Here is a 26,945-nt window from a genome sequence, read left to right as displayed (position 1 = left end):
GGTGGTCCCAAGCTCAGATAAAATGGGAGGGTTGCGTCAGGAAGGGTATCCGGCATAAAAACCTGTGCCGAATAGAAACATGTGGACCAAATGATCAGCTGTGGCGACCCTGAAACAACAACAACAGTACATGCTATATTTAACTATAGTAATGGAAACCTTAACATATGGTAACCTTGGTTAAGCGATAGAGTACGAAACAACAATTCTGTATCCGTAAATTTATTAAATGTTCAACATACTGCAAAAAGTTTCCAGAGAAATTGGACATTTTAGACAAAAGTCCACTATTAGCTGTGCAAGCAGAGCACTTTTTTGCTAACTGTAGGATGTGAAACCAGTTCAAAATACTTGATGTAATAACTTGCCGTGTCAATCTATGGGTTTGCTTTCTTTACAATCCATAGAGTGCTGATGCTGATTTAAAATGAAACAAAACACCCCTTTAAGACCTAGCTGCTATAGACTAAGTAACCGACATTGCCTATTATCTAGATTGTGATTGATACTACAATCAGAAGTCCAGCTAGACCTGATGATGACATGGGTTGTTTCACCTCAGCTTTACAAGCAGAAACTCAAGAGAAGAGGTGTGACTGCATGCAGCCGCAGTTCCAGTTAAAACATTGTCAACTTGTCATAACTTTTTTTTTCCAGAATTATTATTTTATTTTGCACAGACAATCAGTCATCCAACTTTGGTTTTTCTCTCTAATCAGGATCAGCTATAAAAAGCTGTACTGCGATGAAAAAACACAAACCCCATATAGCAGCACAGATCCGTATACGCCTTGCAGCCACTGCTCTGAAGATTGGATATAAAATGTGTGCTGCAGTTTCTTCACATCATTGCTCTCATAGCAACAACTACTGAAGCAAAGCAATCTGAGATATCATTAGCGGACCTCAGCAGAAGCCTGAGCTCCACAAGTTAACCCTGCGGGTGAGGTCCTGGAATGCACCTGCATCACTACACAGCTCTACAAGTCATGGCCATGAAGACAGCTGGAAGCTTTGGATCAATGGGTCCTGATGACAATCCAAGAAATTCAAGCTTTAGTTCCACTGTCCAAACCCAATGTTCCCTGGTCTCAGGGTGGCACTTGGTCTCATGAAGAACCTTAGAAAGGAGCTCTCTAACAGGCCACCAAACTCATCAGCATGCTAGCCATGTGTATGGCAGACATTATTTCACCTGACGTGTGATTCTGCCTCTTGCTAAGGATGCTCGGACTGCTGACAGCAGCTGTGATGGATGTTCCCTTGGGACTGCTGCAACTATGAGACTTGAACAAGTGGCTGATCATCCGGAGACACGAGCAAAAAAAATATCAAAGTTCTGTTTGACATCTCAGCGAGAAGCAGAGACTCTAGCCTGCTGATGATGCAAGGCCTTCCTGACAAAAAGGAGTCTGCTTGGGTTTGGATCTCCACCGGAGAGAGAAAATCACCAAGGACACCTTCCTCACTGACTGGGGATCATGTAAAATCTCTCTGGAGGCTCGGAAGCGTATTACTTGCTAACGTGTAACCTTTCTGAAGAGAGCCAGGCGCCTCCATCCAGTGTAATACCCCATAAGACCCCCTGTTACTGGAGGTCCTTAAGAAGCCTTTATTATCGCCACACATACATTACAGCACAGTGCAATTCTTTTCTTCGCATAAACCAGCTGAGGAAGTTGGGGTCAGAGCTCATGGGCAGATAAGATGCAGCGCCCCAGGAGCAGAGAGGGTTAAGGGCATTGCTCAATTGCCCAACAGTGGCAGTTTGGCAGTGCTGGGGCTTGAACCCTGACCTTCTGAGCCACCACAAAAATCTCTGTTTGCTCGCTAAGACAGAGATATCAGAATTCTACAATGATAATCATGTAGGTACTACAAATCCATTTTTATTAAGACATGTAGATGCCATGGAGGCATGGTGGCATAATGGTTAGTACTTTTGCCTCAGGCATGCGATACACATTTTCTGTAGCACTTATCCTACACAGGGTCACGGGGAACCTGGAGTCTATCTCAGAGGACTCGGGGCACAAGGCGGGGGACACACTGGACAGGTGCTAACCCATCACAGGGAACAATCACACACATGAGTGCTACAGAAAATGGATGGGAGTAGATGCCATTCTCCAGTGAACCATCAAATGGTTGAACCTTGCTTTATTTACTCTCTCTCGGTCCGACTGGACGTACCGTTTAAGGACAAACTCACGATTCTGACTGCGCACACACTTCGAAGTCTTCAGATACATTCCTCTTGTGCTCACAAAGAACTGGAACAACTATAAAAGTGTATATCTGGGCAGGTAAAACTAGTGCCCCTATTAACATTACTGCGCTTTGGAACTTATTTTGTCGATGATATTCAGGTATTTTTATAGTTTCTATTGCAGCACATCCATCACACACAAAAAGTTCTAAAGTCTCCACCATATTGTTCTCCTTGTTTCACATACCAAGAGGTGTGGCGGTGTATCTCACCTGGTTCTTGGTTCAGTAAAATTATAGTTCTCTCAGTCACACAAAGTTTCAGTTACAGGAACAGAGGCAACTTCCAAATATTTTTTTTTCCAAACCCAACTATAAGGTGAGCGCGGGGATCAAACACGTCAATATCAGATAATTCAGTGCAATACAGGACTCGACTACGTTCAGCACAGGATAAAAACCCCTTCAGAAAGGAGAGAAGCATTTTTTCTAATAATGGATACGATGCTTTCCTCTGAAGTAGAGTTGATATCACTTCCCTGCAGACTTATTATTCCCTTCTGTGATGAAAATCACCTCATTTAGCCTTCACGTTCACACTCATCTTTCAAAGGCTTCAGGGAAAAAAGGCAATTCTCCAACAGGCTGCTGAGCGAATACAGCTCGTTTGAGGGAAGACGTGTGGATACGCATGGGCACATCCAACACACACACACACACACACACACACACACACACGACACATCAACATTCAAAAAACCCCTGTCGATGTTAATGCTATGCACCTCTGCATTTTACCTTCACTAAGATCTTTTAATTTTATTTATTTAGTGCTCCAAACAGTCACACCTGGATTTAGGTTCAAGGCCAAAGTGGGCGTGGCCTAAATCTTAACATTGATGGTCTTTCTTTGTCTCCTGAGCTTCATATCTGAATAAGTGTGTACTGGGATGTGAAATTTGAGTAGTTTTTGTTGCAAGAATCTAGATATTCTGTGTTATTTCATCACTGGTTACCTCGGCTCATCATTAGGACAGTATTGCACCATGTACAGCAAATATTACCTGAACAGGACCGACACACACACACACACAAACACACACAAACAAAAGACGGTTAGATAGTGTATTGTAGAGTTCTAACATCCAAATTATAGAATGTATTGAACAATAGAACAAATTATGTCCATCCCTCTATCCAGTCCCCCTCCATCCATCCCATCTACTCCTCCAACTCTCCCTTCATCCATCCCATCTACCCTTCCAACTCTCCCTTCATCCATCCCATCTACCCCTCCAACTTTCCCTTCATCCATCCCATCTACCCCTCCAACTTTCCCTTCATCCATCCCATCTACCCCTCCAACTTTCCCTTCATCCATCCCATCTACCCCTCCAACTCTCCCTTCATCCATCCAGTCTACTCCTCCAGCTCTCAGTCCTGGTCCCTTCCTCCATCCATCCATCTGTCCATCCATCCTGCTCTCTTTCCATCCAGTCTACTACTCCAACCCTCCCTCTATCCATCCCATCTAACCCTCCCATCCCTCCCTCCATCCATCCATCCATCCATCCATCCTGCCCTCTTACCATCTCATCTACCTCTCCAACCCTCTATCTATCTATCTATCTATCTATCTATCTATCTATCTATCTATCTATCTATCTATCTATCTATCTATCTATCTGTCCAATCCTCCTACCAACCCTCACTCTATCTATCCCATCTACCCCTCCATCCATCCATCCAACCCTTCCTCTATCTATCCCATCTAAACCTCCCTCCATCCATTCATCCATCCATCCTTCCCTCTTTCCATCCCAACTACCTCCATCCATCCAATCTACCCCACCATCCACCTATTCCTCCATCCATCCACCCCACCCCCCATATACCTCTATTCATCCATCTGTTCATCATGCCCCCTAGAACTCATGTATTATGAGTAAACACAATGAGTACCATCACAGTGTGAATGCATCAGTAAATAATTTCATTAGAGACAAAAGTGAAATGAATGACTTGAGTTGAGGTGAAACACAATCACTGTAAGTCCCTCATCCAGCAAATGAGTCTGGTATCTGATAGTTCCATTTTTGTGCTGCCAAAACAGCTCTAACTCTTGAGGCCTAAACGCCACAAGACTGTTAGCAGCAGATCCTTCAAATCCTGTAAGTTGTGAGATGGAGCCTTCTTTGATCAGACTTGTTTGTCCAGCACATCCCACAAACACAAAGATCTGGGGAATTTGGTTGACATCTTGAACTCTGTGTCATGTTCCTTGAACCTGCCATTAGTGAACACTGTTGCCATGAAGATGTGAATCTGGTCTGTAGCAATGTTTAGGTAGGTGGTAACATCTACAAGAATGCAGGGGTCCCAGCACATTGCCCAGAGCATGACACTTGCCTTCTTATACTGTATAGATACTGCATGTTGAATGTTGTATGTTGTATACTCATAATCGTACCTCAACTTGAACTAAGAGACTTAAACCCTGTTCCAGCACGACAATGTGCACAAAGCAGCTCCATGAAGACATGGTGAGGAGGTGAAGGTTGGGGTTGAAGAACCAGAGTGTCCTGCACAGAACCCTGACTCTGACTCAACCCCACTGAACACCTCTGGGATGAACTGGAACTGGAGCTTCTTCATCGGTGTTGAGATACAGAAAAAGTTTGTTTTACAAAGACAAGAGGCATCAGAAAGTCAAGCTGAATGTCATAAGGCTAACAAACACCATCATAATATTACATTATGACCACCTGTCTAATATTGTGTTGGTTCCCCTTTTGCTGCTAAAACAGCCCTGACCTGTCGAGGCATAGACTCTACTAGATTCCTGAAGGTGTGCTGTGGCACCAAGATGTTAGCAGCAGATCCTTTAAGTCCTGTAAGTTGTGGTGGGGTCTCCATGGATAATTTTGATAGATAGTGACCTCTGCAGATCAGGAACACCACCACAAGAGCTGCAGTTTTGGAGATGCTCTGATCCAGTGGTCTTACGATTGTCCCTTTTTCCTGCTTCTAACACATCAACTTTGAGGACAAAATGTTGACTTGCTGCCTAATATATCCCACCCACTAACAGGTGCCATGATGAGGAGATCATCAGTCTTATTCACTGCTCAGAATGTTATGGCTGATCGGTGTATCTGGCTCAATCTTGTGGAAATTAATATAAGACTCATAGGAAAAATGTACACAAAGACTCTCGCTCTCTATGACGTAAACATACAGTTCAAAAGAAAAAGATGACAGGATATATAAGACAGTATGCTCCTGTTTATGTGGTTAAAGATGTCATCTTGTTGCTCCTGAAACACTTTTTATAAGCATGTTCTACCTGGACAGGAACTTTTTCACCTTATAAATGTCTTTTTCACTCGAGAATCCTCCTTAATGGAGCCTCAGCGAGACCGTGACGCGAGTCCCGGTGGCACCGAGGTCTTTTATTCTCAATCTTCCCATCTCTACAGCTTTTCTTTTTCTCCATTACCTCCCTCTCTGAAAATAGTCCGTCTGGGAACGAGGAGATGCATTAGCATTTCCTGCAAAGGTCTTGATGGAAAGTGGAAAGTGTTAATGATTTTTTTTAGACGTATAATGTCTGTCACACACTCAGTGACTCTTTATAGCCTTTGCATACAAAGCTGTGTATCTTAAAAAAAAAAAACTGACTAAATTTCACAATTTTATCCTTTTCCCCCCTCTGTTTTTATATTTATATCCATTTTCTTTCTGCAGCTGGAAATAAAGCTCCTTGAAAAGCTCCAGGAAAGTTCTTTCCCAAGTTTAACTCGCTAGCAAAAATATTCTCAGGCATTTTAATATTTAAAAATAAAATACTTTAATATCTAACATACTGAAATATCATTTTGCATTCCAAGCTATGAAAAGAAGGAAACTTTTTTGCCTTGCTCACAAGACCTTTATTTTAAACACTTTTGGGTCGGCTTTAGAAATATATTTTTTGATCATTAGCAAGGTGATAAATGACGTGATACTGCAAGCCTTCAGCAGCTCCACCCACTCTCTCTCTCCCCTCTCTCTCTCTCCCTCCCTCTCTTTTTCTCTCTCTAGCTCACTCTCTCTTTCCCTTTCTCTCTCTTTTTCTCTTTTCTCTCTCTGTCTCGCTCTCGCTCTCCCTCTCTCTCTCTCTCTCTCTCTCTCTCTCACTAGCTTGAAAAACTAGCTTTTTATTTATTCTTTTTTAAACCAAAATCTTCTTTTGCCAAGATGTTCCCATGCTGGAAAACTTTCAAAAGCACTGAGACTGTTCCAAAGTGCCGACACTGGAGACTCCTTCCCTAAATGTAAAATAAATATGTCTCCCAAAAACCATCAGTGCTTCTGTTTGACATTGTGTGTGAGCTGTTACTACAGAAACAAACTGTCCTGACGAACCCCATTTGCGAATTCGACTGCACTGTGGTATTAATGTAAAAGTGTATTGTGGTATTAATATAAAAGAGAGAAAAGAAAGAGATGTTCCTCTGTTTTAGCCCATGTGATGAGCTCGATGGAGGAAAAAAAAAACCCAAAATGGCAAAACAGTTAAAGCAGCTTGTAGATCCTCAAGATCACAGTTTTCGCAGGGGCTCAGGCAGATCCGAGGCAGGGCAGGAACAATTATTCTAAAGGGTATCTGGAATATCTGGGGTTGTTTTTGCTTCTCTGGTTCTCTTTCTTCTCTCTCTGGAGGAAATAAAGCAAGCGCTCTGTCTTTTCAGACTGCAGGAGCTACACGGTCGGGCGATCCTGAAAAGCAGGAGATGATTAGAGGAAGGAGGACTGGGTTTACTTCACTGATTCGCTGGACACTATGTGAGATCCTGGCATCCATGTCACACAAATTAATGCTTGATGTATTTACTATTTTTTTCCTATTCATCATTTTTAATACACTTCTTTGTCTTGTGCAGCAACATGGACATGTAAGGCTAAAATGTTCTGCAGGGATGGCGGATTTTTAACACTGTCTGTACGCTGGATTTGAAAATGCAGGAAGATTTTTTTTTTTTGGTTCTAGACAATCAGGAGTGTAGAAGAGGCTTCAGGTCAGGGCATAACACTGACACAGAGCTGCTTCTGAGGAATTACAGACTGGAGTATATTTTAAACGCCTGAGAAACTGGGCTGCATTGGCTTTTTATGAAACACTAGTTGTGTGTGTTGTTTATCTTTTGATTAATAGCGTGATAGCTCACTGATGGTTTTAGCACGAACTCAGGCCTGTGTGATGTTTGTTGTTCTTCATGTGTCCTGATAAGAAAACCTGTTTAACCTTCTGCCAATCACGGCTAGCACACAACTTGATCCTTTTTGTGTGTGTGTGTGTTTAATATGCATATTTGTGAAACATGGACATGCTTTACCACTGTGTCCTACCAACAGACTCTGATATTGGGATGTTGAGGAGACTTCAGTTCCAGAGCATCTCAAAGATGTTCAGAGGGGTTGACGTCAACGACCGCATACATCGCGGCATCTTCACCTGCTATCAAAACTGTTTAGTCGTTTGATTATAGCTCCAACTTTAAACCTTGACCTAAAATATGTCATAAATGTCTTCTGCCCCCTTTAAAAGTAGATCAACTGAAGCCAAAATCCATTTATTGCTGAACAACAAGCAATAGATTAACACTGAAGTTGGTGCATGGACATGGCTCATGTGTGTCGCTGGATTACTGCGTATGATCGTTGTCAAGCGTTAAGAGATAAAAACAAACCAAGAAAAGGGAAGAGGATGACTGGATACAGGAAAACGTATAACAATGAGCTAGCATGGCTAATACAGCCATCTCTTTCAAGAAAATTAACAAAAAACAGATATTAACTATCAGGTGTTACTGGGACAGTTCCTTGCCAGACCACCAGGGGGTCCTGGCAAGTTGTTTATTTATGTATCATTCCCACGTGGGCAGTGCCACGCCCGTTCCAAATGTGTTTTCCCGCTTTCTCACCTGTCCCTTGTTTTCCCTTGATGTGCTGCTCTATACATGTCTGTCTCTGTCATGGTCAGTCATTATATTTATATCTGTTGACGTTGTGTGTGTGCCGTAAGGCCGGACGCTGTGTTAATGAGGTTTTCTATGGCATAGTCATGTTTTGTTGAGGTTATTTAAGTTTCCATGTCATAGTTATGTTATGTTTAATGCAAGTTGTGTTAGTCTTTGTTTTGTTAAATAAAAGCAGCACATGTACTGCATTTGGATCTGATCTGCTACTGCGAGCGATCAAGCTTACGGCGGAGATCCAGGTTCGATCCCCGCCATCGGCAGCGTCCGTCTGCATTTAATAACGCTGATGTACAAATTAAACAAAGAAATGGAAGTCTTGTGTTTCTAGTTAGCTCACATCTATTTCACCAGTAGCACAGAGAGAGAGAGAGAACTACACAGATGTGTCTGTCTTTTTTTTTCTTTAATTAAGACGCTTCTTCATCTGACCTTTTCCAAGTGCTCAGAGATGTTAAGAGAGTGTTGGCAGATGTGTTATTTTTCTCTCTGAGAATGGAAAACAGCAAGGCTGTTTGAATCTTCTTATTCCATTCTAGCAGGATAATTAGCATAATACTTTTACCAGGACATGTTTGCTTATCATCTCCCTGGACATGTTATACTTCTTCTTCTTCTGCTGAACTTTATGAATTTATTAATATGCTTTTCGCCTTCATCATCCATAAAGATCATTGCCTTCACCAGTAATTCCTCAGGCCGTGGTTGGTCCTCAACACCACTCCACCTCTTCCAGTGTGCACTGCTACTGTTACATTACATAAAGGAGTGACTTTAAGACCATCTTTACTCTCCTCTCCAGCGCTCTCATTCCTACCAAGGCTGTCTTTTTCAGATTTGCCTGCAAACAAGGTCGTTTCTACAGTCCGCACAGCTCCCTCCACACCTTTGACTTATTTCTGCATTATCAACTCCAAGCAAGCTAGAAAGATGCCTCAGGGCTACTGGCTTTCTGACATTTTCTGGTATAAAAGAACAGAGAGAAAATAGAGGAACTTGAAAATAACCTACAGATTTTGCTAAGTATTGGATGCTGCTTGTTTCTTTTTCCTCTTCTAGAGGAAGGCAGTTTTACTTCCTTCCAAAATCAATAACATCTCTGATCCACATACAGTAATGGTTATCTACTGTTGCTTCCTTAATTCTGGACAGGATATTTCCTGTCATGTTCTTCTCCCTCTTCCACGTTCTCTCTATCATCTCTGATGCTTTCATGAAAGAAACATCGAGACGAGAAAGAATATAAGGACACATTCAAGCTGAGGAAGTAGTTATGCTGATGACTACAAATCATCGACCCGATTACTGTCCACGCTTCTTGAACATCTGGTTCCTTCCATCTCCTCATGTCTTGTTTTACACTTCTCCCACACTTGACCGCACTACAGACCTGTTTCCCTCTTTTGGTCCCTGTTCAACACCCAGTTCACCTACTGCTGACTTCATACCTTTCTCCAAAGTGCCTTCATGGTTGTCTGCTTACAAACTTAGACCTGGCCTCCTTACGGTCACAGGGGGTTTACTCAACTTTTCGATCCTCATCTTCCTTGACATGCTTTTTTTTCCCAACTCTTGGGATCAGGAGGTTTGAGCTGACCTGGTTTTCAGTGTACCTGCCACATAGAGTGGAAAGGTTTAGTTCTGTCACCTCACAACACTGGTGGCTCAATGGTTAAGGCTCGGGGTTACTAATCAGAAGGTTGGGGGTTCATGGCCCTTAACACTCTCTCTGGTCCAGGAGGCTACTACATGGCTGACCTTGTGCTCTGACCCTGAGGTACTAACAAGCTGGTATATGTGCTGTAATAGATGTGTGTGTGTGTGTGTGTATATATATATATATATATATATATATATATATAATATGTGACAAATAAAGCTGCTTAGACTTCATGGAGTCCCTCAGGGGCCAGTTTTTGGCCCACTCTTGATCTTCCTTCATAACAATTCATAGTGCTCAGTGATCTGTTCAAATTCTTTCTCTGATGGCACAAAACTATTCCTTTATCCACCTCGCAAGTTGCTGAAAAGATACTGGACAGCCTTCCTATCATCGCGTCCTGGACATCATTTGTATCTCAGATCTGACCAAACTGAATTGATTACCCAATGCCATCACCATCCAAACACAGATAAGAGTCCATCCATCCTTCCATCTATCTCTCCATCCATCCATCCGTCCATCCATCCATCCATTCATCAATCAATCCCTCCATTTTCTGTAGCACTTATCCTACACAGGATATGGAATCTATCCCAGGAGACTTGTGGCACAAGGCAGGGGATACCCTGGATGGGGTACCATCACATCCTAGGGCTCAATCATGCACACACTCACACATTATGTACAATTTAGAGATGGCAATCAGCTTTCATTGTATGTCTTTGGACTGGGGGATCCTGAGAACCCGGAGGAGCATGCAAACTCCTTACACACAAGATGTAAGGAGGCAGGAATCGAACCCGAAACCTGGAGGTGTAAATTTGCTAACCACTAAGCCTCAAGAAATTCAATATTTTCAAGGATTTCCCAGCATTCAGCAGTGATTATGCAGCACAAAACAGTGCCCTTGAATATATTCATGTGAAATTATCATAGAATTTTTCAGCAGTTTTCGATCACAAGCAAATTAGTATCAGCTGGTCACCTACGCTGCACAGCATTGTGGGAAATGGCAGCAACTGAAAAATGTGTCAAAGTCAACGACGCTACGTCAGATATGGCCACATGATCAGACTTGTACGTTAAGACCGTAATACCGAGCTAACATTACATGGTAAGACACAATTTCTTCAATTTGCTCGCTGACCAATATTCAGTTTAGATTTCAAAGATTTCCCTTTAATCACAGGATTCTTTTGTAATTGCTTCCAAACAGTGTTTTTACAAAGGCTCAACATTAAACCTCCGTAAGATTAGAGTGAATTAACCGGCTAATAAAAAAAAAAAAAAAGAATCAAGACACGTTATCATCTTTTAATCTGGTGCGGAGTTTTCTGGCATCTCTTTGTCAGTCCTGTCTATTTCAACGACAGTGTTTTTCTAAACGCTTTGTTAATAAAATAATATCATTAACCGACGCATGATTTGAAAGACCTGCCGCAGATCACACAGTAAGCTGAAACGAAACTGAATTTCAAACAAAAAAGAAATGATTTTTTTTCTGACAACAACCTGGCAGCTGTAATTGTGTTTCAAAAAGCATGTTTTATTTCATATAATAAAATTAATAAAAAGAAAAAGAAATAATTATTAGTTAATAGACTGGATTCCATCTTTCATGTGATACTCCTGTAAGGCTGAAATAAATGCAGAAGTATGAAGGGAAGAAGCTTACTCGTCTGTGTGTTCAGGCTCTTGACATCCCGGTCTAGGTGTTTCTCTCGGACGCTAAAGCCACCTGAAAATCTGTCTGTCTGGTTCTGTGCTGATAAAGTCCGTCTGCAATTGACACAATTTCCAGCTTAAAGTGTTAGATGCTGTCGAGTGGTACGTGCACTCCTGCACTCCTGCTGCCTGATGTGATGTGGAGCCTGATCCTGACACGCTTCTGCTGCGACTCGTCTCGCCATCCAGACCTGCCCCGACTCACCCTGATGCGCTTGTCACTGTTGTACTTTTTTTCTGTAGTTGATGGTCCACCATGAAGCTCCTCCAAGGACACTCAGACTCGACACAGAAGAATAACAATTTGGTGACACCTAATGGAGGTCTACTTCTTCCAGAAGGTTCGCCATCGCTACAGGATTGCTCATGGATTCAGAACTGCATCTGGATTTCTATAAAGCTTCTATATACGATGTTCGGCAGCGTCAGAAACACAGGACTTGATCAGCGCGGTGTATTTGAACTTCATCAGCATGTCAACATTAATTCATTATCACATTCAACAGCCTTGGGTCTGATTGCTGTCACATGAAATAGCATCTATAGAATGTTTATAGACGTAAAAAAAAAAGCGTGCAGATGAGAACCTCATAAAGGCAATGAGAAACAATTTAAACGTTTACAATGTCATGTAAATTAGCCCTAATGAGAACAACAACCTTCTGAAGGCATCACCTGCTGTTCTCTAACTTATGAGACATGAGTCTATCCTTTGCTCGATCGATTTAAGGCAAAGAAAATAAATAGAGCTCAGAAAACTGCACGTACTCAACGTTTACTCATTAGCACAGTGGAAGAAACTTTAATGTGGTCCAAGTTTATCACGCTGTAAAGAACCCCATGATACAGCTCACCTGGGTCTAAGCTCTGTTTTTATCCCTGCACTTTCTCTCTGGAGCAACAGATTTCAGCTTTTGTCAGGAACACACACGGTAAAGCCAGTGCTGATTTTCTTTTTCTCTGTTTCCTCCTGCAATGGGCAAAGCACCAAGGGGATAAAGTCTTTTCCTTTTTTTTTTTTTTAAACTAGCGAGCCAATTTCGGCTAGAGGGATCCTGTGCAGCAGCACTAAGGAGCGTTATCTAATTAAAGATGAGATCAGTGTTGTATAAAGTACCCAAAAGCCACACTTGATTAAAAGTACAGGTATTTTGTTAGAAAATGACTCCAGTAAAAGTTAAAGTCACCCAATATAATTCTACTTGAGTAAAAGTCTTAAAGTATCTGAAATAAACTGTACTTAAGTATCAAAAGTAGTATTTTCATGAATGTATTCAAGTATGGAAAGTAAAAGTAGAAGTAAATAAAAAAAAAAATGCAAGACTGTAATAATTTGGAGAATTATGAATTTTATTCTGTATTGCTGTATTCTTTCTTAAACTTCTCAATAAATCCACCACCAAAAAAATAAGACTTGCATGAAAGAAAGAAGTGCCCTTTAGAACTTAGTGAACTGTATTGTAATGAAGTGTACAGTATCAGTGTTTCCATACATGTCCACACGTAGCCGGGGATTTTTTTTCTCTGTGTTTTGACCTTTTGTCCACATGCTAATGCAGTTTGAGGTCATTGAAAACAGAGCTTTTTTAAAACTCCTGCCAAAGTGAAGATTTTCCAAAACTCCGTTTTCAGTGGTGTTGTGTGGACAGGGGAAACGGAGATTTTGACAAATTGACGTCATTGTCTGTGCGCCGGTCTCCTTGATTATGAAGATATTTTGTGGAATAGCAGACTTATGTAAACTACTGACTGTGTTAACGTTGTTTACTGGACTTACATGCGTGCACATACACGCGCAGTTTCTCACACATTACGTTCATGAACAGAGGGCCGGAATGTAATGCGGAACTCACTGCTGCTACATACGAAACTCCAATAATGCACACAGTGATGATGGTTTTGGACGAGACCCGGTCGGACTTCTACATTCTATAATGAAATTTTTGCATGTCAAGGGCATCGTTTTCCTGCGACGCGCCATTGTTGTTAAACTACCGGAACCGGTAATAAAGTTTTGTCTGGGCTTCTGATTGGCTAGGCATGCTCCTGACAGCACTTAACAGGGCGTTTTGTGTTTTCATGTGGACAAAAATATTTTTAACACGTAGGTCGTGTGGACAGAATTAAAAAAAAAAACGCAGAAAAATCTGTTTTTAAAAATACCGAGCTACATATGGACATAGCATAAAGTCATCACTAACCACAAACTTCCTTTACCACAAATTTGAACGCAGGTTTTTTTGTAGTAAGTAACGAAAATACCGAAGAGAAAAGTATAGAATTTGTTTCAAAAAAGTAGTGAAGTAAAAGTAAAAGTTGACAGAAATATACAAACTCAAGTAACGTACAAAAATTCTCAAAAAATACTTAAGTACTGTAACAAAGTAATTTTACTTCGTTACATTACACCACTGGATGAGATAATAGTGAGAATTACATAAACAGAAAGCTACGGTTCTTTTAAATAGGGTGGTATTGATATTTGAAGGTCATTGGTGCTATCTGGGGCAGTGGTGGCTGAAGTGGTTAAGGCTCTTGTGGTTGTTGCTCGGAGGATTGGGGTTCAAGCCCCTGTACTGCCCAGCTGCCTCTATTAGGCAATTGAGCAAGGCCCTTAACCCTCTCTGCTCCAGGGGTGCTGTATCATAGCTGCCCCTGTGCTCTGACCCCCAACTTCCTCAGCTGGGATACATGAAGAAAAAAATTCTGCTGTAATGTATGTGTGGCTTCTTCTTCTTAATGTGAGAAAATAAACAACAAATACAAAGGAAGTCGTCTTCACAATGTCTATGATGAAGTGCTGTCTGATTGGTCGCTTTTTATTTAACTTTAATGCACTTTCATCACTTTTGAAGAATACTATAGATTATGTAGCCCTGCTTCATGTGTTTCTGTCACTTTAAGGAAACGCGTGACTGACCATGCATGTCGACTCGGTTTCTTTCGGCTTCTCTGACAAGCTTCTGCCGCTCTAGCAGAGACACATCACGCTAAACTCCTATCAGGATAAATTCAGTTTACTCCTAGAGAACATCATGGCCAAAAGCCGTCTCAAGCAGCACCAGAGACTCCTGAGCTCCTTTTTTTTTTATCTAATTCCGAAAAGAAATGAATATTTTCTCTGCGTTCATAACCCTGACTTGGCCACGCTTCAGTAATCAACATATAAACAACATTTATAGAGGCGTACTGAGCTCAGAGAGGCTAATGTCTGAAATAAATATAAGGCTGAAATTCACTTCAGATTGGATACTGCATCCCCAGACTGGAAATTCAGATGTGCCCAGATTCCAATAAGCATCACATATATTACATTTAAAGAGAAATTCTATTGTTCTGGAAGAAATCCATGCGAGACGCACACCAGGCAAAAACTGAGGTGTATAAAGTTCTTCTTTCACTGATGTGTGTTTGGTGTCACAGCGAGTAAAATTAACAGAACGATCCAGAACAATGCTAGCGTTACACCTTAATCGTGCCGCTCTTTATATAGTGATTTCCAGTTATTCAGTTCCTCCCTCAGAGAGTGCTGAATCAGTAGTAGCAGGCATCATGAAACCATATTCTTCCTCAGCACATAATGTGTTATCAGGTTCAGTCAGGAGGTGCTGTTTATGTTTCTAAAGTTCAGAGGCATACATCTAAACAAATTGGTTTGTATTTGACGCCTTAATTCAACATTAAACTATTTATTCGTAAACTATTTGATTATACAGCTCAATACTTGGATTCAATTCGGGACGATTCATGATTTGGTTTGATTTGATTCATGAGACGATTTGATTTATGATTCAGGTTGATTCGATTCAATTCACGATTCGAATCATTATTCTCAGAAGAAAAAATTAAGACTTTTTTTTTTTATTTCTAAACTATTAAACTATGTGCATTTTTGTCCTTGGGCATTTTTATGTGATACGTGAGGTGTCATTTAAATCACACATAAAGCTCCAAAGTCGGCTAAACTGCCCGACGTCCTCAAACCTCTTCCTCGGTCACTGGAGATTGCAGCAGCACGGTGCTGGTGTCGTTTGAAAGCTACCGAAGAGGACATACTAATAGGATTGTATAAGTTATAATGCATGTCAGTCATTGTGGTCTGGAGCTATATATTTTAACTGCGTCTGCGCTCGATATATTTTAACTGCAGCTCAAACAGCGCATGAGATTAGATAATTAACGGCTTGCTGATACTCACGGTTCGAATTTTTTACGAAATGCGGCGTTAAATCTTTGCATTTTGATGCTCCATTACTACTCTGCTTTCCTCTGCTGCATTTACACGAGCTAACACTAATGCGGATATGGTCTGCTGAACCGGAGTTACGTCTGTGTGGTCCTATGTGCCAGTTTTTCCTTTTTAAATTAGCAATGTTAGATATAGAGATACAGAGAAACTGCGCTTCTGCGGAATTCTGAGAAACACCTTTGCAGACGTCTGTTAATTGAACAGCTTGAAGCTGAAGTGCTCACGGGTTCATTTTTACTGAGAAATAAATAAAAAAAGCTGTAATTGCAGTATTTTTCCAGTGTTCTCACCATCAACATCAGCTATTTCATATCTGAACACTGCTCAGCTGTGGCAGCTCTGCCATCAAGCACTCTTTGTCAGGGTTCCACAGCAGTTTTCCTCACAACACTTGAAATACTGCTGACAAACAGTTTCAGTGGGCAAGAAGAAGGAACGAAGAGAAAAAAATGGGTCTTACCTTCACAGTAGGTTGAATCTCCTTGTATCGCCGTGTAGCCGCTCTTACATTCGCACTCCGCTTTGTTATTCCGGTTTTTGCAAAGCGAGTTTTCTCCACAGAGAAGTCCCTCTGCGCAGAAATCATGACCTACAACAAAACGAGAAGCAGAGAAGCGAGGCTTTACTCTTAATCGCACTTTAATCGTCCGTGCACGTCTGCGGATTTCACAGTATTAGCGATCAACTTTTAACCTCGGCTCGACACGTGTACGGAGGAGATTCTTCTCCTGGTGGGGTTTTTTTTTCGTGGCAACAATAAGAGTGAGGCTTGTTATTAGTCTGAGGCTTATCATTAAAAAATCAAGGACATTTCACCTGTAAACAGCTCACATCTTACATAACTAACATATTCAGACAGCATTTTTTTTTACATCCAGAACTGTTAAATAACACATACACAACATTTCTGTGAATTTAGATTCACAACTCCACATGTAACTATTACAAAGTAGATGATTTTTAAAAATTTGAAAGCTGAGAGTTCTGTGACAGCGGCTTGTCACATTTTGATTGATTTATGGACCATGTGCAATCAGAATGGCAGAAGCACGACAGCCCGAGAGAGTCGAAACATCGATCTTATGAAAAGAAAGAAAAAAAGATAGAAAGATTCACTTTTCCTTGTCTTTAGTGATGGTTTATATTCTGTGCTTTCGGAGTGGAGATGCTGCTTATGTGCAGTATCTCACAAAACTGAGTACACCCATTTTTGTAAATATTTTATTATATCTTTTCATGTGACAACACTGAAGAAATGACACTCTGCTCCAATGTACAGTAGTGAGTGTACAGCCTGTATAACAGTGTAAATTTACTGTCCCCTCAAAATAACTCAGCACACAGCCATTAATGTCTAAACCGTTGGCAACAAAAGTGAGTACACCCCTAAGTGGAAATGTCCAAATGAGATACTGTATAAACCTAAATACACACACACACACACACACACACACACAGAAAGAGAGAGAGTAAAAAAGTAATCCCTTTTGTTTCTATATCGAACCTCAAGGTTCTGGACTTAAAAAACAAAACCTGGTTCTATGTGTAACTCTGTGTAATTCTGTGTGTAACTCTATGTAACTCTATGTGTAACTCTATGTGTAACTCTGTGTAACTATATGTGTAACTCTGTGTAACTCTATGAGTAACTCTATGTAACTCTATGTGTAACTATAGGTTTAACTCTATGTGTAACTCTATGTGTAACTCTATGTGTAACTCTATGTGTAACTATATGTGTAACTCTATGTGTAACTATATGTGTAACTATATGTGTAACTCTGTGTAACTCTATGTGTAACTGTGTAACTCTATATAACTATATGTGTAACTCTGTGTAACTACATGTGTAACTACATGTGTAACTACATGTGTAACTCTGTGTGTAACTATATGTGTAACTGTGTGTAACTATATGTGTAACTCTGTGTAACTATATGTGTAACTCTGTGTAACTATATGTGTAACTCTGTGTAGCTATATGTGTAACTTTGTGTAACTCTATGTGTAACTCTATGTGTAACTCTATGTGTAACTCTGTGTAACTCTATGTGTAACTACATGTGTAACTATATGTGTAACTCTGTGTAACTATATGTGTAACTCTGTGTAACTATATGTGTAACTCTGTGTAACTATGTGTAACTCTGTGTAACTATGTGTAACTCTGTGTAACTATATGTGTTACTCTGTGTAACTCTATGTGTAACTCTATGTGTAACTCTATGTGTAACTCTGTGTAGCTATATGTGTAACTTTGTGTAACTCTATGTGTAACTCTGTGTAACTATATGTGTAACTCTATGTGTAACTCTATGTGTAACTCTATGTGTAACTCTGTGTAGCTATATGTGTAACTTTGTGTAACTCTATGTGTAACTCTATGTGTAACTCTATGTGTAACTCTATGTGTAACTCTGTGTAGCTATATGTGTAACTTTGTGTAACTATGTGTAACTCTGTGTAACTATATGTGTAACTATATGTGTAACTCTGTGTAGCTATATGTGTAACTCTGTGTAACTCTATGTGTAACTGTGTAACTCTATGTATAACTCTATGTAACTATATGTGTAGCTCTGTGTAACTCTGTGTAACTATATGTGTAACTCTGTGTAGCTATATGTGTAACTGTGTAGCTATATGTATAACTCTATGTGTAACTCTATGTAACTCTGTGTAACCATATGTGTAACTCTATGTGTTACTCTGTGTAACTATATGTGTAACTCTGTGTAACCATATGTGTAACTCTATGTGTTACTCTGTGTAACTATGTGTAACTCTGTGTGTAACTGTGTGTAACTCTATGTGTAACTCTGTGTGTAACTGTGTGTAACTCTATGTGTAACTCTATGTGTAACTCTATAACTCTGTGTAACCATATGTGTAACTATATGTGTAACTCTGTGTAACTATATGTGTAACTATATGTGTAACTATATGTGTAACTATGTGTAACTCTATGTGTAACTCTATGTGTAACTATATGTGTAACTCTGTGTAACTCTGTGTAACTCTATGTGTAACTCTGTGTAACTCTCTGTGTAACTCTGTGTAACTATATGTGTAACTATATGTGTAACTCTGTGTAATTATATGTGTAACTCTATGTGTAACTCTATGTGTAACTCTATGTGTAACTCTATGTGTAACTCTATGTGTAACTCTATGTGTAACTCTGTGTGTAACTCTGTGTGTAACTGTGTGTAACTATATGTGTAACTACATGTGTAACTACATGTGTAACTACATGTGTAACTACATGTGTAACTCTGTGTGTAACTCTGTGTAACTATATGTGTAACTCTGTGTAGCTATATGTGTAACTCTGTGTAACTCTGTGTAACTATATGTGTAACTCTATGTAACTATATGTGTAACTCTATGTAACTATATGTGTAACTCTATGTGTGACTCTGTGTAACTCTATGTAACTATATGTGTATCTCTGTGTAACTGTGTAACTCTATGTGTAACTGTGTAACTATATGTGTAACTATATGTGTAACTCTGTGTAACTCTATGTGTAACTCTATGTGTAACTCTATGTGTAACTCTATGTGTAACTATATGTGTAACTATATGTGTAACTCTGTGTAACTATATGTGTAACTATATGTGTATCTCTGTGTAACTCTATGTGTAACTGTGTAACTATGTGTAACTCTGTGTAACTATGTGTAACTCTATATAACTATATGTTTAACTCTGTGTAACTATATGTGTAACTATGTGTAACTACATGTGTAACTACATGTGTAACTACATGTGTAACTCTGTGTGTAACTGTGTGTAACTACATGTGTAACTACATGTGTAACTACATGTGTAACTCTGTGTGTAACTCTGTGTGTAACTCTGTGTAACTATATGTGTAACTCTGTGTAACTCTGTGTAGCTATATGTGTAACTGTGTAGCTATATGTATAACTCTATGTGTAACTCTATGTAACTCTGTGTAACCATATGTGTAACTCTATGTGTTACTCTGTGTAACTATATGTGTAACTCTGTGTAACCATATGTGAAACTCTGTGTAACCATATGTGTAACTCTATGTGTAACTCTGTGTAACCATATGTGTAACTCTGTGTAACCATATGTGTAACTCTATGTGTTACTCTGTGTAACTATATGTGTAACTCTGTGTAACCATATGTGTAACTCTATGTGTTACTCTGTGTAACTATATGTGTAACTATGTGTAACTCTGTGTGTAACTCTATGTGTAACTCTATGTAACTCTGTGTAACCATATGTGTAACTATATGTGTAACTGTGTGTAACTATATGTGTAACTCTGTGTAACTCTATGTGTAACTCTGTGTAACTATATGTGTAACTCTATGTGTAACTATATGTGTAACTCTGTGTAACTCTCTGTGTAACTCTGTGTAACTACATGTGTAACTCTATGTGTAACTCTGTGTGTAACTGTGTGTAACTATATGTGTAACTACATGTGTAACTACATGTGTAACTACATGTGTAACTCTGTGTAACTATATGTGTAACTCTGTGTAACTATATGTGTAACTCTGTGTAGCTATATGTGTAACTCTGTGTAACTCTATGTGTAACTCTGTGTAACTATATGTGTAACTCTATGTAACTATATGTGTAACTATGTAACTATATGTGTAACTCTATGTGTAACTCTGTGTAACTATATGTGTAACTCTGTGTAACTCTCTGTGTAACTCTATGTAACTCTATGTAACTATATGTGTATCTCTGTGTAACTCTATGTGTAACTCTGTGTAACTATATGTGTAACTATATGTGTAACTCTATGTGTAACTCTGTGTAACTATATGTGTAACTCTATGTGTAACTGTGTAACTATATGTGTAACTCTATGTGTAACTCTATGTGTAACTCTATGTGTAACTCTGTGTATCTCTGTGTAACTCTATGTGTAACTGTGTAACTATATGTGTAACTCTGTGTAACTATGTGTAACTACATGTGTAACTACATGTGTAACTGTGTGTAACTATGTGTAACTACATGTGTAACTACATGTGTAACTCTGTGTGTAACTCTGTGTGTAACTACATGTGTAACTACATGTGTAACTCTGTGTGTAACTCTGTGTGTAACTGTGTAACTATATGTGTAACTCTGTGTAACTATGTGTAACTCTGTGTAACTATATGTGTAACTCTATGTAACTATATGTGTAACTCTATGTAACTATATGTGTAACTCTGTGTAGCTATATGTGTAACTCTATGTGTAACTCTGTGTAACTATATGTGTAACTCTATGTAACTATATGTGTAACTCTGTGTAACTATATGTGTAACTCTGTGTAACTATATGTGTAACTGTGTAGCTATATGTATAACTCTATGTAACTCTGTGTAACCATATGTGTTACTCTATGTAACTCTGTGTAACCATATGTGTAACTCTATGTAACTCTGTGTAACCATATGTGTAACTCTATGTAACTCTGTGTAACCATATGTGTAACTCTATGTAACTCTGTGTAACCATATGTGTAACTCTGTGTAACTCTATGTGTAACTCTGTGTGTAACTATATGTGTAACTGTGTGTAACTCTATGTGTAACTGTGTGTAACTATATGTGTAACTGTGTGTAACTCTATGTGTAACTGTGTGTAACTATATGTGTAACTGTGTGTAACTCTATGTGTAACTGTGTGTAACTATATGTGTAACTGTGTGTAACTCTATGTGTAACTCTATGTAACTCTGTGTAACCATATGTGTAACTATGTGTTACTCTGTGTAACCATATGTGTAACTCTATGTAACTCTGTGTAACCATATGTGTAACTCTGTGTAACCATATGTGTAACTCTATGTAACTCTGTGTAACCATATGTGTAACTCTATGTAACTCTGTGTAACCATATGTGTAACTCTATGTAACTCTGTGTAACCATATGTGTAACTCTGTGTAACTCTATGTGTAACTCTGTGTGTAACTATATGTGTAACTGTGTGTAACTCTATGTGTAACTCTATGTAACTCTGTGTAACCATATGTGTAACTATGTGTTACTCTGTGTAACTATATGTGTAACTCTGTGTAACTCTATGTGTAACTCTGTGTGTAACTCTATATGTAACTCTTGGTGAGTGATGAAGCTGATTAAAAAAGTCAGTGTTTTTTCTCCCAAAGTGGCTCGACAAAACGGAAGAAAGCATCGCTCTTCATCACTCCACCACACTCACAAAAAAAAGGAAAAAAAAAATCACCTCTGCAAACGTTGCAGCATCTGTTCTCCGGCAGAATCTGTTCATTTATTGTGCAGTTGAGATTTGGGCAGCTTTCATTCACCAGCTCCATCACACCGTTCTAAAAAAAAACCCAAAGAACGAAGTGAATAAAGCAGATTCCAGTAAATGAATGAGTGTGTAACATGTTGCTTAAGACTAAAAAATGACTGGATAAATAATTCCAATGAAACAAACGGACGCGTTCGGTTTCTTTCCTGCCTTCTAGCTGCCTCAGAAAGAACGGATTTACGAGCTGGACGCGCATGAAGAGTCGTAATTCCGGCTGCAGCGTCTGTAGTGATGCTGACGATAAAATGTATAGAAATGGAATATTTTCTGATTTCAGTTTCAGAAATAGAAATAAACAGTGTTAATTACAAGAACTCACCTGATGTCGTAATTACGACTTCCTAGAAGGACAAAAAACCAAAAGCAAAAATGAATAAATAAAAAAATAAATAACTTTGAGAGCTCTCACAGCACTGCAGAGGAACATTCCACCCTCTTTTATATTCTCATTCCTCTTTCTTTCACTCTCTCATTCCCCTATGTCTCACCTTCCTACCCCCAACTCTCTCTCTTTCCCTTTATTATTCTCATCCCTCTCTCTTTCACTTCCTCATTCGCCCAGGTCTCTCTCTCTCTCTCCCCTATATTCTCATCCCTCTTTCTTTCACTCTCTCATTTGCCCAGGCCTCACTTTCCCCTCTCTCTCTCTCTCTCTCTCTTGCTCTCTCTCTCTCTCTCTCTCTCTTTCACTCTTTCATTCCTTCATGTCTCAGACTTTCACTTTCTCACTGTCCTGTCTCTCACTATCGCCACCATTCTCTCTATCTTATTCCCTCACTTTCCTGTCTCACTTTCCTGTCTCACTTCCTCTTCCTCCCCCTTCTCTTTCTCTCTCTCTCTCTCTCACTCTATATATATATATATATATATATATATATATATATACATATATATATATATATATATATATATATATCTCATCCCTCTTTCTTTCACAGAAAAAAACAAGACGAAACCCACTACTACTGTAATACTAGACTATTATATATACCACATTAAACCTTTTCTAGTTCAGGAATTTTTTTTTAGAGATTTAGAGAAAACGCAGAACAGAAATCAATTCAGGATCTTGTAAACCATTCTCTTGAGCTTTGAATTAAGACAAAATACGGTGAGACGGTTTGAAATCTCTATCTTCTCTTCCCTAGCAGGTCCAGCACCGCTACTGTAAACTGCCCCTAGCTATGTGTGTGTGTGTGTCCTGTCACGGTTGTCTATAACTCCTCAGGCTGTGAGGATTTTGCTGGAACTCTTTCAGGACCTTCGTATCATCGATGGATATAACAAGCGTCAGTCATTTCTCCTGCTAACAACTGCTACAACAACAACAACAACAAAAAACCCGAAGATCTCATTACGCTCTATAAATCTCGGAGAATTAGAAAGCGATGTTTTGCTGACCTTGCACTCTTTGCAGCTATGTAGGAAAACACGCTGACCCTCTGAAAGCGCTCGGCCCAGGTACCAGCACTTAGCTACGAAAAAAGAAACAGACAAAACACAGATTATAATTATATGATAATTAAGCATGTAAAAGCAAAAAATAAATAAATAAATAAATTACTTAATTAATTAATAAATAAAGTGTGGAGCTGGGTGAATAGCTCGGATTCCATTAGCCCGGGCTCTCAGCGCACTGACGGCAATCTGCTCAACAGCACAAATGTCGATCTGAGAGTTCTTCCACAGCTATTTTACGCTCCGATGACCTTTCAAAGAGCTTCTTATAACATACGGCTGACCAAATCCGTCAAACGAGCCTCGTTAGAATTCTCCCAGCTGGATTAATTCCCCATACATTCATCACACCCAAGTATCTCACTGCACGGGACATTTACGTTAGCTAAATAAGCTCCGCTCAGGCTAGAGACATCTATAAAGCGCCGACTTTGTGCCAGGACGTCACGGAGAGAAGATCCTCCGGCTCTGGAGGATAGGTGGAGAGCGGAAACGATGAAATCTTGCTTCTTGAGTTAAATGATAGCAGCAACAAACCATTAACTTCAGCACAGGCGGCTGGGTTTTTTTTTTTCTGGTAAAGTTCAAAGTAATTATCACATTCGATGATGTTAAATAAATATATTTAATTACATCCCTAATTAAAAACGAGCAGATCTTGGCGGACAGGATCATTCTTTTTATTATTTTATTATTATTTTATTGTTTTCTCGCAAAAGATCACAGATAAAACATTTATTCAGGGTCGTCTGGTCAATTAATATTAATTAATGAATGGATTAATTAATTAATTAATCCATTAAGTGCGACAAATATTTTTTCTTTACATAAGGAAATGGAATGATTAATTACAAGGGAGTGTTTTATGCAGAAAACCTTATAAGAAAAAGAAAAATAAGAAGAAAAGGAATTCTGTACAAACAGATGTGCTGTTTTTTGTACTCACATCTGCATTTCTTACAGCACGTCCCGTTCACGTGAACAGGAAGAGAATCCTCCGAGCAGTTCACAGGCGGGCAAAACATCCTCCGACACTCGACGGCGCCGTTCTGAAACGTACCAAGAGTCATTTTTACTGGCTCAATATTGTACCAAGAACCCACATGCTGAAATCAGACGCCTAGACATTTGTCCAGTCATCTGTGTGTGTCACGGGTCAGTCCGTCTCTTTGTCTCGTCATGTATCTTTTGGCTGAAAACGCTTGCAATTTTTTTTTTTTTTACTAAATTTGTTTACTAGAATCGGTGAAATCGCAAGCACAGGATTCTTCTTTTAAATGAAACTCCTCCCAGTGAGACACACACACAGTGTGTAATGACTTTCTCTGAGAGCTGTGCTCATGTTCAAACACGTGAATGGAATAAGGATTCGGCTGCACGTGTGTTGGGACGTCACACGATGCACGGTTTTGGAAAATCGCAAGCTTCCCTGCCCTGAATATCCTGAAGTTCTCTGGACTTTTTTTATTTTTAGGATCGCAAAATCCTGGAGGGAAAACTGTGTGAACAGAGCTCTCAAAGAACTGGAGAGAAACATCTCTCTCTCTCTCTTCCCTATATTATTATTCTTCTTTCTTTCATGCTCTCATTCCCTCATTTTCTCACTCTCTCACTTTCTCCACCTTCTCTCTCATTCCTGTTTTACTCTCTCTCTCTCTCTCTCTCTCTCTCTCTCTTATATTCCTCTTTCTTTCACTCTCTCATTCCCCCATGTCTCACTTTCTTGCCCCCCCCATTCCTGTGTACCCCCCCACTTTATTATTCTCATCCCTCTCTCTTTCACTCTCTCATTCACCCAGGTCTCACTTTCCTGTATCACTCTCTCTCTCCTTTATACTTTTATCCATTTTTCTCTTTCATGCTCTCATTCCCCCATGTCTCACTTTCCTCTCTCTCTCTCTCTCTCTCTCTCTGTCCCTCTTCTCATTCTTTCATTATGCAGCATGAATGTTATCACGTGAACCCAAAGCCTGAGGAGGAAGAGGGTGAGATTCGTGCATCATGGTAACCTTATTCCCAAATCCTCTCCTCAAACGAATTCCTGCACATGTCGTCGTACCTACATAGAAACACCTCCAGGTAAAATCTATCCAACTGTCAGAACTGGAAAACGTTCCATTATATCCTGGAGTGAAAAGGTTCGTCTTCACACTCCAGGAAGCGTCTCTCTTTTATCGTCTCCTGTCGGGTTTAAAACGCAGAACAATCAAATCTGTGTCAGGAAAAGTGGCGCTGCTCCGGGGCGAGGGGTCAGGTGTGATATCCGGATCTTCACACAGACACTGGGTCCAGACATGTGACATTACAACACACTCTTAGAACAAGAGTTTTTCCACTTTACCATGCAAGCGCAGGTTCTGCAGTTCTCTGGTTCGGTCCAGAGCTCTTTGTCTCGATACACAACATCGTTGATGCTGCATGTCCTTTCACAGTGACAGCTTTCCAACTGACTCAGTCTGGACTCAGCGTAGTTTAGCTGCAACGAAACAAAATTATTTTCAATTAAAATCATTTCTCAGAGCTATTCTGTAACATATAAACCAATATATCATAAAGTTCAGACATTTCCACTCAGATATTCCAGAGAGAAGCTCCCTCATTCCAATGACGTTTTTCTCACTTCGGCGCTCAAATTCGGACCGAGATCGGATTACTTCCTTCGGAGCTCCTGTGCAGCCTTGCGGTCTAACAGTATTACATCAGAGCTTACTGTGTCAAAGTGTTTTTATTGATCTCCCGGAAAGGTCGTCCAGAACGAGAAAAATATTCTTTATGCACTTTATGGCTTTCCTGACCTCTTCAAGGCTCAAGGTTATTCAACTCCCGGAGATAATATCGCTCTCGGTGTGCTGAGGTATAAAAGTACGACTTCGGAATATCAATCTTCCAACAAATGATTAGACAGAGACGTAAAGACATGCGTCAGACACCTCGGAGATCCAGAGATTGGAGCTGCGGAAGTCACAGGTGACGGAATCGTGGTATGACCTACGACCTGTTTTATTTGAAGAAAAATAGGCTGCGGTTAATAATAATTCTTTGCACCTGAGCTTTCAGGGATCACTGATGAAAGACATTATGAAGATATAAGCTTAAAAGATATTAAGATGATAATATAAAACAATTCCAACATGTGAGCGTATGATCATCATGCGTCTATCTATCTATCTATCTATCTATCTATCTATCTATCTATCTATCTATCTATCTATCTATCTATCTATCTATCTATCTATCTATCTATCTATTTATCTATCTATCTATCTACACTATATTGCCAAAAGTTTTGGGACAGGT

General features: G+C 39.7%; 1 protein-coding gene across 2 annotated transcripts in view; it reads right to left on the bottom strand.

Moving 5' to 3' along the window:
- The window catches only part of LOC131360075 (protein kinase C-binding protein NELL1-like), a 226,175-nt gene that overhangs the window by 90,515 nt on the left and 108,715 nt on the right, over window positions 1-26,945 (bottom strand). For both annotated transcript variants that reach the window (XM_058400149.1, XM_058400150.1), the window contains exons 8-12: window positions 25,990-26,124; window positions 24,595-24,697; window positions 23,592-23,665; window positions 22,101-22,200; window positions 16,326-16,454 (exon numbers count right to left, since the gene is read on the bottom strand). In XM_058400149.1, the coding sequence (XP_058256132.1) occupies window positions 16,326-16,454; window positions 22,101-22,200; window positions 23,592-23,665; window positions 24,595-24,697; window positions 25,990-26,124 (541 nt within the window). The remainder of the gene's footprint in view (window positions 1-16,325; window positions 16,455-22,100; window positions 22,201-23,591; window positions 23,666-24,594; window positions 24,698-25,989; window positions 26,125-26,945) is intronic.

Source organism: Hemibagrus wyckioides, linkage group LG10, assembly GCF_019097595.1.
Source record: "Hemibagrus wyckioides isolate EC202008001 linkage group LG10, SWU_Hwy_1.0, whole genome shotgun sequence".
NCBI lineage: Eukaryota > Metazoa > Chordata > Actinopteri > Siluriformes > Bagridae > Hemibagrus > Hemibagrus wyckioides.
The sequence above is the reverse complement of the archived record's forward strand: the minus strand, read 5'-3'. Positions and strand labels throughout refer to the sequence as shown.